At 47.4% G+C, this 15,457-nt stretch overlaps 1 protein-coding gene across 3 annotated transcripts in view; it reads left to right on the top strand.

Moving 5' to 3' along the window:
* Positions 1 to 15,457, top strand: part of SLCO3A1 (solute carrier organic anion transporter family member 3A1) — a 345,269-nt gene that overhangs the window by 252,598 nt on the left and 77,214 nt on the right. For all 3 annotated transcript variants that reach the window (XR_010839766.1, XM_059059268.2, XM_059059267.2), the window contains exon 3: positions 7,661 to 7,759. Coding sequence is in view for 2 of the 3 variants with exons in the window: in XM_059059268.2 (XP_058915251.1) it covers positions 7,661 to 7,759 (99 nt within the window). In the remaining variant the exon portion in view is untranslated. The remainder of the gene's footprint in view (positions 1 to 7,660; positions 7,760 to 15,457) is intronic.

Below are 15,457 nucleotides of genomic sequence, written 5' to 3'. Positions count from 1 at the left end.
TGGGCTTGTAATTTACATGTCCCTGAATTCTAATGAGGTTGAGCATCTTGTCCCATTCCATAGTTCCTTTGAACCTCCTCTTTTGTGAAGTACCTGTTAAGGTTTCTGCCCCCCTTTCCACTGGTTTGTCTTTTTCTCATTGAATTATAGTAGTTTTTATATAGTCTCGATATCAGCCCTCCGATTCTTGTATGCGTGTTTTTAAGGATGTATGTTACATGTATATTTTCCCACATCTTTGCTTTCCTAATGGGCTCTTTTGATGAATCTAAGGAATGACCTTAATTTTAATGTAGACCAATTTGTCAAGCTCTTCTTTTAATGCTTCATGCTTCCTTTGTTTGGTTTAAAAAATCTCTCCCTGCCCCCAACATTGTGACAGTACTTTTGTCTATTATCTTCCAGAAGCTTTATTGTTTTGCTTTTCACACAGGTCTCCGATATGCCTGGAATTGATTTTTACATGTGTTGTGCAGCCGACTTTTTTTTCCTATAATTTCAAATTGTCCTAGCACCATTCATGGAAAAATTTGTCCTTTCCCCCACCGCTTTGTAGGCACACTTTGTCATAAGTCAGGCGTCCACAGAAGTATGGATCTGTTTCTGGGCTTTCTCTTCTGCTTTACTTGTACATTTGCTGTTTCTTGTGCCAGAAACACACTGTCTTCATCATTACAGCTTTAAAAGAAGTCCAGTAGGGTATGTCTTGACAATTCTTCTTCTTCTTCCAAGGCATCCAGGCTGGTCTTGGCACTCAGCGTTTCTATGAACAATTTAGAATCAGTGTGTCACATTCTACAGACACACAAAAGAGGTTTATTAGTATTTTTATTCATTTTCATATATCAGTAATAATAATAAAGTTGATTAATTCTTCCTGGGCCAGGAAATTCCAAATACAAAGAAGTCTCCGTTTGGATTTTCCTAGTTCTTCTGGTTCTGTGTGTCTGACCTGATCCCCGTCTAGAGGCTGTCATGTCAGTCCATTTGACACATTGCATCTAGAAGGAGGCACATTCCCAGTGTTGAGAGAGACACATGCAGAGAACAGTGTCCAGGGAAAGAGCAGGCGGGGGCTGAGTCCGAGCTCTGCCCCTCCCCAGCTGGCTGAACTTAGGCAGACCATGGCCAAGAAGAGTTTCTCCCTCCCTGTTTTGTGTCACTGCTGTAACTAGTATTCTCATTCACACACCCTTTCAACAGATTGTGAGCTAACTGTCCTGGGCCAAACTAGGGACAGAAAGAAGAATAAGGCACCATCTCTGCCTCACAGGGCTTCAAGTCTCCTCCAGCATGTCTGAGACTGAGCCCCAGTCAAGGCCAGGTCTGAAAAATGACCCACAAAAAAAATGTCCCGTGGTCAAATAATTAACAAGCAGCTTCATGCAACATCCTACTCTTAGAGATTCACATGTAGCAGGTATAAGATCTGAGATTGTCCTCAAATTTGGTTAACAATTGTATTGGTTTCCTATCACTGCTGTAATAAGTTACCGCAAATTTAGTGGCTTAAGATAATATAAATGTATTATCTTACATTGTGGAGGTCAGAAGTCCATAATGGGTCTCCCTGAGCTAAAAATCCAGGTGCCAGCAGGGCTGCCTTCCTTCTGGAGGATCCTTTCTGGGGGGGAGAATCCACTTTCTTGCTTTTCCCAGCTCCGAGAAGCCACCCACATTCTTGGCCTCAAGGCCCTGTCCTCCGTCTTCAAAGCCAGCAGCGACTAGTCAAGGCTTTCTCATGAGGCCATCACTTTGGTTCTGTGGTCTCATCTCCTTCTCTGACTCGGAGTTGTATTCCTCCTCCTTCTACATCTACAGGTCCTTCAAGATTACATTGGCCCACGAGGATAATCAGCATCATCTCTTTATTTTAAAGTCAATTGTTTAGTGACCTTAATTCCATCTGTAGCCTTCGTTCTCTTTGGTCAGTTACAGTAATAGACACAGGTTCTGGGGATTAGGACATGGACATCTTTGGGGACCATTATTTAACGTCCTATACAGTGGAACCCTTAGCCTGCAAGTGCACTCACCCCAGCTTGATAGCACATGTAGTGCATTGCTGTGTGTGTTCTTCGCAGCACACGGTACAGCGGGAGGTCTTTCTCTAGCCCCACTCCATCATGCACTGTCCTCTTTGGCACTGACATCATATGGTAGGTTGATTTGTTTATGGCCTTTCTTCTTTCCAAATACCAATTCCACAAAAAAGCAGGGATTTTGTCTGTTTTGTCCACAGCCGTATCTCAGCTCCTTGCACAGAGCCTGGCACCTATAGGTACCATTATATATTTTGAATGATGGAGAATGGTTGGAGGTCTCTCCAAAAAGACAGAAAGCTTCTTGAGGGCAAAATCCTTGTCCAGTTCATCTGTCCTTCCCCTGCGTCCAGAGATGGCTGGTGTTAAGTAGGAAGATTGTATTGCATGAGTGGCAGATTTACACCAGAGGTTCTCAAACTTTCTGGGTTCATTGTACCCTTAGTGTCTTATTTTTCACAGAGCCCTGAGTCTGCAGGATATACCCAGCAACTGTGTTTATCAAGCAGTTAGGTTCAAATTACTTAATACACGTTTGAAAAAAATAACACACATAAATTGAAAGAAAAAAATATTTCTATTTTACTTTTAAATATGTATGATTACTTACTAATGGGTTGTGTGTCCCTGCTGGGGACTACACAGATTCTCAAACCTTGGAATCAGGTTGGACTCCACCACCTTCATTTCCTGTGTTCTGCATTGATTTCCACACCACGTTTGCTTTTTATCACAGCAGGTACTGAAAACTCAGTTCACAGAGACAGGTTGTATTTGAAAGGAAGTTGCTTGATCCAGTGCTGAAACCCTCAGCCACCTAGAGTGAGTAGTTGTGAGTAGTTGTATGAGTAGCATCTGACAGATGTTAGCTATCACTGGGTTTCCCTCAAAAACTTAAAACATTTTGCTGTACCCCTGTGGGTTCACTGTGGTACCCCAAGGTGCCTCGACACACAGTTTGGGAACTGCAGATTTACACTAACCTAATTTACAGAAGGCCTGTGTTCAAACCAGGACGCCAGAGTTAGATCACCATGGGGGTCATGCCATTCTCTCTCCCTTTGTTCAGTCCTCACATCCCTGGGAAGCCAGGTTAGCATCAGAATGTGCTTGGCAGGTGGGCAGTCAGAGCAAGGTGGTGGACTCTGGACTCTGGATGGCCAGTCCGTCTGGACCCTTCTGATGCTTGGGATTGTGGCTGCTTCCCACGAGGAACCCTCTCTGGGGCTTGGCCTGCTCCCAGCATCAGCCCCTCTCCCCTGATGGTGGCTTTAAGAAATGGGGCATGGGGGTTGGGGGGGGTGGTGAAGCACACTTTGGAGAGAGGAGGACCAGGAACCCAGGTGTGCTGGCCTTCATTGTAGCAGAAGAGACACAGGCGTCATCAGTTTAACAAACACTCCATGGCTCTCTCTGGGTGCCAGACTCTGTTCTAAGAGCTTTACAAATACGAGGTCATTAAATCCTCCCTATAGTCCCATGGAATAGGCCTAATATCATTCCCATTTTACAGATGAGAAAGCTGAGGCACAAGGAAGTTAAATAGACCTTTCCCAAGGTTCCCAGAGCTAGGAAGTAGTGGATCTGGGATTTGAACCCAAGTGGCCCATACTCTCTCTGGACCTGCTTGAAGGATGCTTTTCCCCTAAGGGGATGAGAGAAACCTGGCTTCAGAGCCTGCTGTGCTGCTTTCTGACTCACTGTTGGGAAGTGAGGCACTAAACCTTTTCTTCCGCTGTGAAATGGGCACAGTAGACTCCCTGTCAGGGCCATTGAAAGAATTATAGCAGACTATGCTTGTAAAGCACCAGGCTCAGGGTAGCAGCAGAGGAGGGGCTCTTCTCTCTCTGATCTCTGCGTCCCGGGCTCGCCTCCCCTCCCGTGTACACAACCTGGCAGACAGCAGGGGGCAGCACTGGGCCACTGAAGAACCTTCTCTCCTGGACCTCGGGGCGCTCACCATTCAACACAAGGATTCTGGATTTTAGGGCCAGACCATCTGTTTCTTGTCTATTTAGGCAGAACATTTTGAGGGGGGGTTGCTAAACAAGAACAAAATCACAGCCTGGTGGGATGAATTGAAAAGAGAGAGAAGCAGCAAATTCAGAAGTATCTTTCTGTAAGATCACAGCCTGCCTTGTCTGCTCTCAAGGGAACAGCATCCTCTAAAGACCCAGGGCTGTGCTCACCGATGCTGCTTCGTTTGAGCTGTTATCCTAAGATATTTCTGAAGTGAAAAAGGGTGCTTCCTGATGCATGAGCCTCCCACCCCACCCCACCCCACCCCCACTACTGGATTGTCCCTTGGAAAATATTCGAGAACCCATTGCTGCTAGAGGTTTACTTGGCATCTCTCCAAGGAGGAGCTGCTTTTAAAATATTCCCTCACTTCAACTGAGGGGAAAAAATGCCTTTCACACAAAAATACGCATCCTATGTCTTTTTTTTTCTCTCTTTTCTTTTGGCCACGAAGCTTGCAGGATCTCAGTTCCCTGACCAGGGATTGAACCCGGGCCACGTCAGTGAAAACGCCGAATCCTAACCACTAGACCGCCAGGGAAGTCCCCCCTACATCCTTCTTTGGTTTTTGGAATGGGGTCCTACCAGATTTCTTTGGGGGAGGATTCTGTCCTGTTCAAATGGAAAGCCACAATCCAGCGTTTTGGTGACCCGTGCCCTGTTCTAAAGGAACCAGATGGAGAGACCACCTTGGCACATGGCTTCTCTGCAGTGACCTCTTCTCATCTGAGCTGCCAGAATGGATGGCTGGTCTGTCTGAGCCTGGTGGGGCTCTTGTGGGCAGCTGAGCTTCAGGGATGCCCTTCCTTTTGTGTCATAACTTGCACAAGGGCAAGGCACCCAGGGCCTGGAGTCTCCGGCTGTCCCATGATGCTGGCTGGTCCACACTCCCACACTCTCCGCTGCCCCCCATGTGGGGGAGGGGTAACAGAACACTCTCAACACAAGCTTTTTCTTTTTTTAAATTTTATTTTTGGCTGACTTGGGTCTTCGTTGCTGTGCGCGGGCTTTCTCTAGTTGTGGCGAGCGGGGGCTACTCTTCGTTGCGGTACACAGGCTTCTCATTGCGGTGGCTTCTCTTGTTGCGGAGCACGGGCTCTAGGCATGCGAGCTTCAGTAGTTGCAGCACGCGAGCTCAGTAGTTGCAGCGTGCGGGCTCTAGAGCACAGGCTCAGTAGTTGTGGCGCACAAGCTTAGTTGCTCCGCAACATGTGGCATCTTCCCGGACCAGAGATTGAACCCTTGTTCCCTGCACTGTCAGGCAGATTCTTAACCACTGCGCCACCAGTGGTTAAGTCCCAACACAAGCTTTTAAAGCTCATTGGCTGTTTCTTTCCAATGATACTAAAAGCTTGGTCCTTTGACCTATTCAGTATTAATTACCATTTTCATTGTTCAATCTGTAGGGGATGGAGCAGTGATTAATACATTGATTGGGAGGATATTTAATTTGCATGAAAGGAGGCATGTTATCATGGGGGCGCTGCTGGGGGTCAGAGTGATGGCTAGGACTATGGAGGGGGCGTCAGAAGAGTAGTTGCAGCACCCCTGGCAAGAGAATTGTGTTCTATCTCCGTGCCCCTTCCTTTTGGGACAGGCTGAGTAGTTAGTTTACTTGCGGAGGCATCCTTAGAGGGCCAGTGGCTGACCAGTGGCTCCCCTCAGCCTGCAGCCTGGACAGAAGGATAGAGCTGGCTTCATGATTTTGTCCTGAAGCAGAAAGCCCTTCAGTCTACCTCAGGTACAGCTCTTGCCTTGGACACCCCTGCCTCTGTGTCTTTCTCAGCATCACTTCCTGCTTTGCTTTCCCCCATCTACCGAAGAGGACCGAAGCCAAGACTAGCTCTGCTCCCTAACTCTGCCCAGCTAAGGCCAGTCCTCTTATTTCTAGCCCATACTTGAAAGAGCACCACGTTCTAGACTTTTCCAAAAATACCCCACCTTTCTCAATTTTCTCTGGCCAGTTATCTCAACCTAAGTTGTGACAAACCAGAGCCAGTGTTCTAATAAAGTGGATTCTGCTTCTCTCCAGATTCCTATAAACAGGAATAACTGTGAGACCGGAGGTCATCGGCTGGGTACAGGAGCGGCTATTTTGAGGCCCTTGAGCTTCTAGATTGTTCCATATCAGAGTAGGATTTCACTGAGGGTGGATCCAGCCCCATTCCTGTGATAGAAACCATCCTCTTTTCATCCTGTCCTTCATGAAACAACATTCCTTATAAGCCATCTTTAAGTGATTGCTTTGGGGTTCTGGGTTCTTGTCTTCCTCTTGTAAATGAGGAAGATGTGGCTCCTTTGCCAGGTATCTAAAAAACAGTTAAGGTGTCTATAGTTTCCCCTCCAAGTCAGTGAGCTCCAGGAAGGCCTGGATTGTTGACTCTTTACTTCAGTGCTGAGTCCCCATTCCTGAGAAGACTTCTTGGCACAGAGAAAGAACTCAATAAGTATTGACTGAGTGGATGAATATTTGAGCAGTTCCATGATGACATCACTGGGAGATTTCAGGCTGAGTTAGTCTACCCTGCGGAACAGACCAGAATTATCCTCCACCGAGCTCAGCTTCCCTTTGGTTGAATCCATTTCCTACCTTGTTCCTCATGTGCCCACATGGACCTGTTAGTACCCACACTCCAGGCTGTCTGCTTAGGTTGAGTTGATCCAGGTACTGATTGTCCCCACAGGCAGCCAGCTTCCTAAGAAAAAGCCACTTCTTTACTATTATTTTTTATTCCCAGGGCCTTGTGAGTTATCAGTGCTCAAGTGGAAATTTAGTTTAATAGAGATAGCCTGTGAGTTTTCAGTTTAGGCTCAGTGCTTTTCCAGAACGATCAAAAGGTTTGTGCAAAATTCCAGATACTATATCCATCAGATAGGTTACTTAATCACGTACCTAGTACCACCTTCCCAAGTCCTACAGAAGGGCTTGAGGCCTGAACAACTGTTACAACAACAGAGAGCAATTCCAAAAATATGGGGGTGGGGGGGGACTGCAAAACTGAAATTAATAAAATGTTTAATTAAATGTGCTCAGAGCATATCATTATGTCAGCTTTGTTGTTTGCTAAATTTAATGCCTGTAAACATTTCATTACATTTGAGAATAATTTGTGGCTTCAACTTTTCTCGCTTCACAAGAATTCCTGAGTTTGCACAATGAGCGCTGAGAAATCTTCGCCAACCGTGAATTAATTGAATTACATAAAGCCAAATAAATGCGAAAGCAAAATTATAAAAATCCTTCCAAAAATGTTTATGGCAGAAAAAATATTTCATGATAGACATGGACGTATTTTAATAGGTTTAGTGTGATATGGGGTGGAGTCCTGTAAAAGTAACTGTACTTGGAGCCCACAAATATTTCAAAGCAACCTATTGAAACTATAAAATTCCTTCATGACAGTGCTTCAGTAGAGTTTCCAAAACTTAGAAATGCTAGCTTTCCCCTCTAGGATTTTTAGACTAATTCCTCTAATGTCATTTGTCTAATCAGACCTCTCATATGATCAACGTAAAACAGTTTTCTTGAGCTTTGGCAATTTTGCTCAATGAATGGCTTCTGCTTTTAATCTAATCTTGCTTTCATCTTCTTCTTTCAGGAATCCTGTTCACGATGCTGGTGTTTGGACCAGCCTGTGGATTTATCCTGGGCTCTTTCTGTACCAAAATCTATGTGGATGCAGTCTTCATTGACACAAGTAAGGAATTTATCTCAATTTCCAAGCGCCACCCTCAAGTCCTTCCTCCATCATAAAGAAGCCCCAGCCTCTGGGTTCTAAAACCTTCCTACTAAGCAGCAGCCTTAATGCATCCACTTCTCTAGCTGGTGGCCCCCTTGAGATTAGAGGAAAGATTGGGTCATGAATTTGGTTCAGAGGGTCTGGCTTGAAGCATGTGTTCTGCTCGTGTCTACCTAGAGACTGAATAACCCCCTGGGGTTGATTTCATTCCTCAAATCTGAATTTTCCTCATCTGTAAACTCAGGGTAACAAAACTTATATCTGCCTCGCAGGGCTTTTGTCAGATAAATGAGGGGACAGATGTGGAAATGCCTGGCATACACAGATAACTCGTTGAACGTTGCTCCATGAACCCATATGAGGACCCTATTTCTTAAACTAAAAGTGGGAGCATGTGTTCAAGTGCAAATGTACACGTGGGGTCAAGGAGACAGAATATTTGAAAATTGTTTCTGTAAGACACTGTCGTGGTGCACTTTATAAGGAAATACACCATACCTCAAACCCATTTTAAGCAACATGTCTTGTGTTCTTAGCAGGAAGAGCAAGTGTATGTCTCAGCCTGCTCTGGGCCCCCCCCAACCCTAGCACACTTGGATTGAACAGCGTGCTAGTTGAGATGCGCTAGGCTATGCAGTGGTAACAGACAATTCCCAAATCAAAGTGATTTTATGCAACCAAAGTTTATTTCTCAGCCGCACTGCATATCCAGTGCAGGTTGGTGGTATTTGGGGGGGTGGAGGGTGAGACTTGCCTTTTGTAGTCCTTCCAGGACCCAGGCTCACAGAAGTTTCATCTGACTCCTGCCTGCCCAGTCGCCGAGGCAGGAAACCAGCTCGTGTTCAGAAATGACACGCATTGTTCCTACTTACATTTCAATGACCGCAGCAAGCTGCCTGGTGTATTAATCTGTTGCTTTGCGACAAATTACCCCAAACTTCGTGACTTCAAACGATAGGTATTTTCTCATAGTTTATTTCTCTGGGTCTGGAACCCAGGAGCAGCTTAGCTGGATGGTTCTGACTCAGGGTCTCTCATGAGGCTGCAGTCAAGGTGTTGACCTGGTATCAAATCATCTGAAAGCCCACCTGGAGGGGCTCCACTTCCAAACTCACCCCATGGCTGTTGGCAGTCCTTGGCAGGTGGGCTCTCAGGCTGGCTCCCACTGATCTCTGTACAGGGCTAACCTTGGCACGGCCTCCCTGGAGCAAACAACCCAAGAGAGGGTAAGAGCACCTGAGACAAAGCCACGGTCTTTTTTATAACCTAGTCTCACAAGTGACACCTCCTTGCTTCTGCTGAGTTTTGTGCGTTAGAAGCAAGCCACTTGTTTCTGTCTACACTTGGAAGAAGGGATCATTTCATAAGGATGTGAATTCCAGGGGTGGGGATCGTTGGAGGCCGTCTCGGGCACTGCCCACCATATGCGGTCACGACTCAACTGCGTGCCCGAAAGAGGACGCTGTGTTCCTGTGCAGCTTAGCAAGTTGAGAAGCCATGTTTCCTTTCTCTCTGAAAACAGTGCAGGAAGCCTTTCCAGCTTCTCTGTCTCATCCCGATCTATTCCCAGGATCAATAAGAACTCTCAGTCCCCTGGTTCTCAATTCATCATCTCTCGACAGGGCTAGATTTACTAATTCACCCCAAAGACATAATCTGGTTTTAAATCCAATCACATCACTTTGTGATTCACTCTATTAATCCCAGTGATATATTTACTTGTAGCTAATGATGTTACAAATTTCCAAATGGGCGAGAAAAATCAAACGCAGCCTTATTTGCTTGTTCGTTTTAAAGTGCTAGGTCTGTTCAGGAGGTGATTGAATGCCGCCGTTTTGTAGCCCTTGGTTGGCCCTTTGAACCCTATTCCTAGCGAGTAGTATGACTGGTGGCCTGGTCAGAGAAACAGCCCGTGGTGACGGTCAGCTGCCATCTTGCTTCTATGGACAGAAAGCCAGCTTCCGCCACTGCACCAAAGGCAGTACGGGACAGGAGTAGCAAAGGAGGGGAGGAAAGGGGGCACCCTCCCAGTGCATGGGGAAGGCTGCCTGCGGGGAGAAGACAAGTGTCCGGGCAGCCTATCCTGCCTTCAGTGTATTAGCAGGGCCCCCTTGAGTCAAAGCTTGTGGCATACCAGAATCCCTGAGCCAGAAAGAACCTCAGATATCATTCTCTTCCAACTCTTGCATTATGTAGATAAGGAAACTGATGCCCAGAGAGGGAAAGGGATGTACCCAATCCAAGGGGTGTATCTATATAAAACCCAGGTCTCTGAGCAAGCATGTGGAGACCCCCCCCCCCGCCCCACGCCAAGATTCCTCTTGGGAATGAAATAGCATCTTTTTCTCAGCGACTAGAATGGCCAAGAGGTAGACAGGTGGCTGGAGGGGGCCTAGACCATCCGCTCGCAGCCCCCTCAGTATGCCATCCCCTTGCTCAGGCCGTCCCGTCAGTCTGGAGTGCCATCTCCAGCCATCCTGCTCAACATCTGTCCTCACCCTTCAAGGCCCAGGTGAAGCAGTGTCATCTATGGTTCTAGACTCACTGGCTGTTTGAAGCCTCCCATACCTGAGACAGATGGGCGCGTTTCCGTTCCGTCTGGGCATCCTGCTGAGGGCCGCCTTCGCCCCAAATGAGCTAATAGCGGACTTCCTATCTGATGAGTCTCTAAGGACTGAAGGATGTGCTGTGAGTCACCCTCTTTGCATCCCTTCTGAAGGCCCCTGGAGGGCTGGCACCACTCTTTACCAGCAGAGGGCAGAAGAATGTAATTTATTCTATTCAAGAGCCAGTCACAGAATTCCATCGTTTCCAGCACTTTTCTAATCTCGTGACTGAAACTTGTCATTCTGTCTGTGAGTGGATTGGGGCTGTATTTCGAGGAGTCGGTTCTCAGTTCTTTCAGGATGACCCTTCCCTGTCTTTTCCTCACCGACTAAGACGGAGCCCCTCTTTTGGGCTGTCCAGCCTATTGGGAATGTGCCCTTAAGCATGAATGTACAGGGGCCACGCACACAGCCATATGTTTCTGAAATTCCAGCTGAGAGCTGGGCGGGGGACTGGGAAAAGTAGTGGCCTGGGAATTGTATGAAGTGGGCAAGGCAGGTCCCTGGGAGCCCCCTTGTTATGGGGTAGTTGGAGAAGGGCATGTGCCTTTCACCAGCCCTGCAGCTGCTGAGGAAATAGGGTGGAAAGGCAGAGACCGGTGAGGGAGTCTGGTTGGAATCTGTGTGTCAGTGAAGCTGGGGCTGCAGGGGAGGTGGTTGGTTGTAGGAACAGGCCAGCTGTGGGGCTGCAAGACTCCACGGGCAACTCCCCAGGAGGACTCCCCTGGCGGCACTCAGACACAGGGATTCTGCTGCTGCTGCCTTTTATCCGTGTCTGAGTCCTCTGTGGTTCCCTCGGGCGCCCTCTTCTTAAGGAGGATAGATGCCTCCTCTGACAGCCTGGGGAAGGAATGATGGTGCCAGCAGAATTTCTTTTCTAGAATATCTTTGTAAAGCTGAGACCAGTCAAGAGCAGGACATAGGAAGAAGGGCCTGGTAGCAGAGTAGACCCCTGAGCGCTGGACTGACCAAGTTTCACAGTGTGGGTTTAACAAATTGATGACAGTGGCAGCCGTGAATTGACCCCTTTTTAAATACATAGGATGCCTCTTTGGAACCTCACAGACGATGTGTCCTCCTGCAGTGATTTTTTTTTTTTTTTTTTTTTTTTTTTTTTTTTTTTTTTTTTTTTTTTTTTTTTTGCGGTATGCGGGCCTCTCACTGTTGTGGCCTCTCCCATTGCGGAGCACAGGCTCCGGACACGCAGGCCTAGCGGCCATGGCTCACAGGCTTAGTTGCTCCGCGGCATGTGGGATCTTCCCGGACCAGGGCACGAACCCGTGTCTCCTGCATCGGCAGGCGGATTCTCAACCACTGCGCCACCAGGGAAGCCCCTCCTGCAGTGATTATGAGTTCTGAGTTCAAACATCAGACCAGACCTCCATTCACATCCCAACTATACCCCTTAGAAGCTGTGTGATCCTGGGGCCATTTCTCCTCACGGGTCTATGTGTGGATGACATGATCATGCAAAGCAGTTAATACAGTGCCTGGGGAATAGTAAACACACAGTAAAATTAGGTGTAATGAGGAACAGAGAGGTTAACTCACTTCACAGCCCAGGCCTGTCTGACCCCAACTGGGCAGCTCACTTCCCTGAAACCTCTCCAGGAGTTTAGCCAGAAGGCTGCCCCCTTCCATGGGCAGAGGTCTTGCTGAGATGCCCTGACTTCCAGCACTTCCGTACAGACTGGTCCTAAGGCACACCAGCCTGCCCTACTACAGCTGCACAGCATTTGCAGCTGCAGAAAGATACATCCGTCCATTGGCTTCACAGAAAAGGTCGACAAGCAGAGAGCATCCAGCTCTGCCACCCTGGGGCTGGCTGCCACTGCCAGATTTCTTCACGTTGGACTAATTAGTCCAGAGGCTGGGATTCTGAACCATCCCTGCTGCCCTCCATCCCCTCCCCCTCCCTGTCTCCGGTTTCTAATTAGGTCTGGAACTTAATGATACTCTTGGACTTCTGGAGTCCCATAGCAAAAGTTTTACAAAGTAGGTTAGAAAAATAGCTAAATGGACTGAGGAAAACAAAGCAAAACTGCTCAGAGAGCCATAGTATCACTTACACATCAGTATGGCCTGGGACTTAGTCAATGTTCCCAATTTGCTTTGATCTCTTCTTCTCGCAGTCTTGGGTATCCTCATGGGTGGCTTGGTTGGTTAGTTTTAAACTGGTTTAACCCCGTTCCTGGGGATTTCTTTCATTTGAACCAACAATGGTAGTGGTCCTTGGAAATGGAGGGAAATCTCAACGAAGCCCATATGTTTACATGACCTTCAACAGAGGGAGGGAATGAACAGCTGTCAAAGCTTGCTCAACTCACCCAACGAAACCATGAAGCCCTCCAAATGTTTGATTCCAAGAGTGCAAGAGTCAGAACGATAGCTTTTATAAAGCAGACATCTTAACAAGCCTACAGACACGTAAGCAAAGGTAGACCCACCCTGTGCTGCCTCGTGGTGACCAAGGGGGTGGCTCTCCCTGCTCCCCTCTGCTCCCTTCCCAGCATTTTTCCTCAGTGCCTGGAATGACCAAGGGGCAGGCAAGTGGCTGGAGGGAGCTTACCCAGGACACTCACAGAGTCCCCTGAGGATGCCAGGCCTTTGCTCGACTGTTCCCACAGCCCAAGATACTGTCTCCACCCTGTCCTTCTCAACATCTTTCTTTATCCACGGTTCTAGCTTCATTGGCAATTTGATGCATTCTAAGTAAATGAGACAGATTTGTGCTATTCGGTTGTGTTCTGGGCATCTTCCTGACCGCAGCCTTCGCCAAAAGGCTGAAACTGCAATCATTTTTTAAGATCAACACACTAACCAGAACCAGATAGAAAGAGAAGTAGAGAGATTTTCACGCCTGGCCCCCTACCTGGACCTAAAAGAATACCATTGCTATTCTAAGCCTGCCCAGGACCACTTTTCTTAAAGGTTATGACTTTTTATTTCCTAAGCCTTTTGTACAAGTCAGGGTAGGCTGAGTTATGCTGCAGTAACAAACACCCCCAAAATGTCAGTGACTTGGAAATACTAAAGGTTTATTTCCTGCATGTGTTATATACCCGATGCAGGTCAGCAGGCACATTTTGTTCATTGTAGCTTCTCAGGCATCATCTTAGGGAGAATTCCACATGCTTCATGATCAGGCAGGAAAAGAGAGCATGGGGAGTCATGCACCAGCACATACACATCTCCACACAGAAGAGACATGTGTCTCCTCTCTCGCATTTCATTGGCAAAATTCTGTGGTATGTGGCCACACCTAACTCCACAGTAAGGGAGGTGAAACCCTCCTCGTTCTCAGAGGAGGAGACCCAAGTGCAGATATGGGTAATGTCTAGCACACATGCTTTTCCATGCCACATAGAGAACTCCCCTTCAGCATAGGTAATACTAGAAAACAATATCTGCTGAGAGATGACAGTTGCCAGGCAGCGGGTGGGGGGGTGGGGTGGATATTCATCTTAAATGGCCAAGATGCGTCCTGAAAATACTATTCATTGTAGAGATGGGTAGAGGAAAGAAGTGCCTCAGAAAAGACATTTTCAGACTGGTGTCAAGCATTCGTTGTCTTCCCAAGAGCCACCAAGATTGGGCTGAAGCTCCACTCACGAGGCTGACCAGTCCTGAGGGCAGCACACTGCAAAGCTGAGTGGTTGCTTCTTAGCCTGTTATTTCTCTCCCTGCCACCATCCTCTGGATAATTGAAATGGAGGGGAAAAACATCAATACTTCCCAGAATAGTCAACTGTGATTTTCCTGGCTCTGCAAATCCCTGGTCTCCGCTCATCTCCCTCCAGACCCGTCACCGGCCCCTTCCCCAGCGGCAGGTGTGCTCTGATGCTGACACAGATAGGGTACCCTCCCCTGTCTTAGGGATCGCGAGTGCGTGTCGGCTTTCCACCCACAGGCACAGGCCTACAGGGAGCGAGCTGCCAAATTCACATAAACATCCACCTCCCCCAGCGCAGCCCCTCTTGCAGGGATGTTTTCTCACACATAGAACAGTCACTGACTTCCTATCTAAAATATGACTTTCTACGTGCTACTGATTTTGTTCTCCCAAACAACTGCCAGGATTTCTGTCTCCCTATTGGCTCACATCTGCCGGATCTATGGGGCCCAAAGACAAAGGAGGGAAATACTGTAGCTCCCTTTTCTCATCTTTTGTTTTCATTCATTGCTTGGCAGTAGGTGAAGAAAAACAGTAAGCGATTGGTGCAAACAGACTTGCTCAGCTACCCAAGGTGGTGTGACTTCCTTTTATCTTCTCGTGTTTGCATAAAGATGCTTTCAAGATCACCCTGTGTTTTCCCATGCCGTACTCCTTTTTTAAAAAAGTCTGTACCTTAAAATTCCCATTTATATAAATATATCCCTAAAAGTAAAGCATTAAGAGCTCCCATAGATAAGAGCCGACTCTGTGTCAGGTGACGCTTTTTCATTACCTCTCATCCTGGAAACCACTGTCCATGGCTATCCTCTTTATTTCACAAATGATGAAACTAAGGTTCAGGGAGGGTGAGTAACTTGCCCGGCATCACATGCTAGTAAGTAACAACGCTGGGATTCAACCCCAAGCCTACTCTATAGAGTATATACTCCTCTCTGGCATGAAGCTGCACAAAAGCAACTGGCCCGTTCAGGTGCCCTGGTTATTGCTGCTAGGCTCATGTCAGGGTCTCCAGGACAGAGACTACCGATGTTGCAAAGGCTAACTTGCCAACTATCAGAAGAGCTGATGGTCTTACCCATTGCACAAAGCACAGGAATTATCCACTAAGGACCCTCCAGGGAGCCCAAAACAAAGACCTGCCAGTCAAGAGGGGAAGAGTGTAGCCCTTGGCGACTGGATGCCTGTGTTCCAGTCTTCAACTCTGTGGATGTAGACAAGGCAACCAGCCTTTCTAAGCCTCGATTTATCCATCTATATGGAATAGGGACAGTAAAAGGCCCTACCGGACCATCAGGGAACAGACCTACTAGAGCATGGATTTGAAGATATGGGGAGGGGGAAGGGTAAGCTGTGACAAAGTGAGAGAGAGGCATG

This window comes from Kogia breviceps, chromosome 3 (genome assembly GCF_026419965.1).
Source record: "Kogia breviceps isolate mKogBre1 chromosome 3, mKogBre1 haplotype 1, whole genome shotgun sequence".
NCBI lineage: Eukaryota > Metazoa > Chordata > Mammalia > Artiodactyla > Physeteridae > Kogia > Kogia breviceps.
Note: the sequence above shows the minus strand (reverse complement) of the source record. Positions and strands in the feature narration are given on the sequence as shown.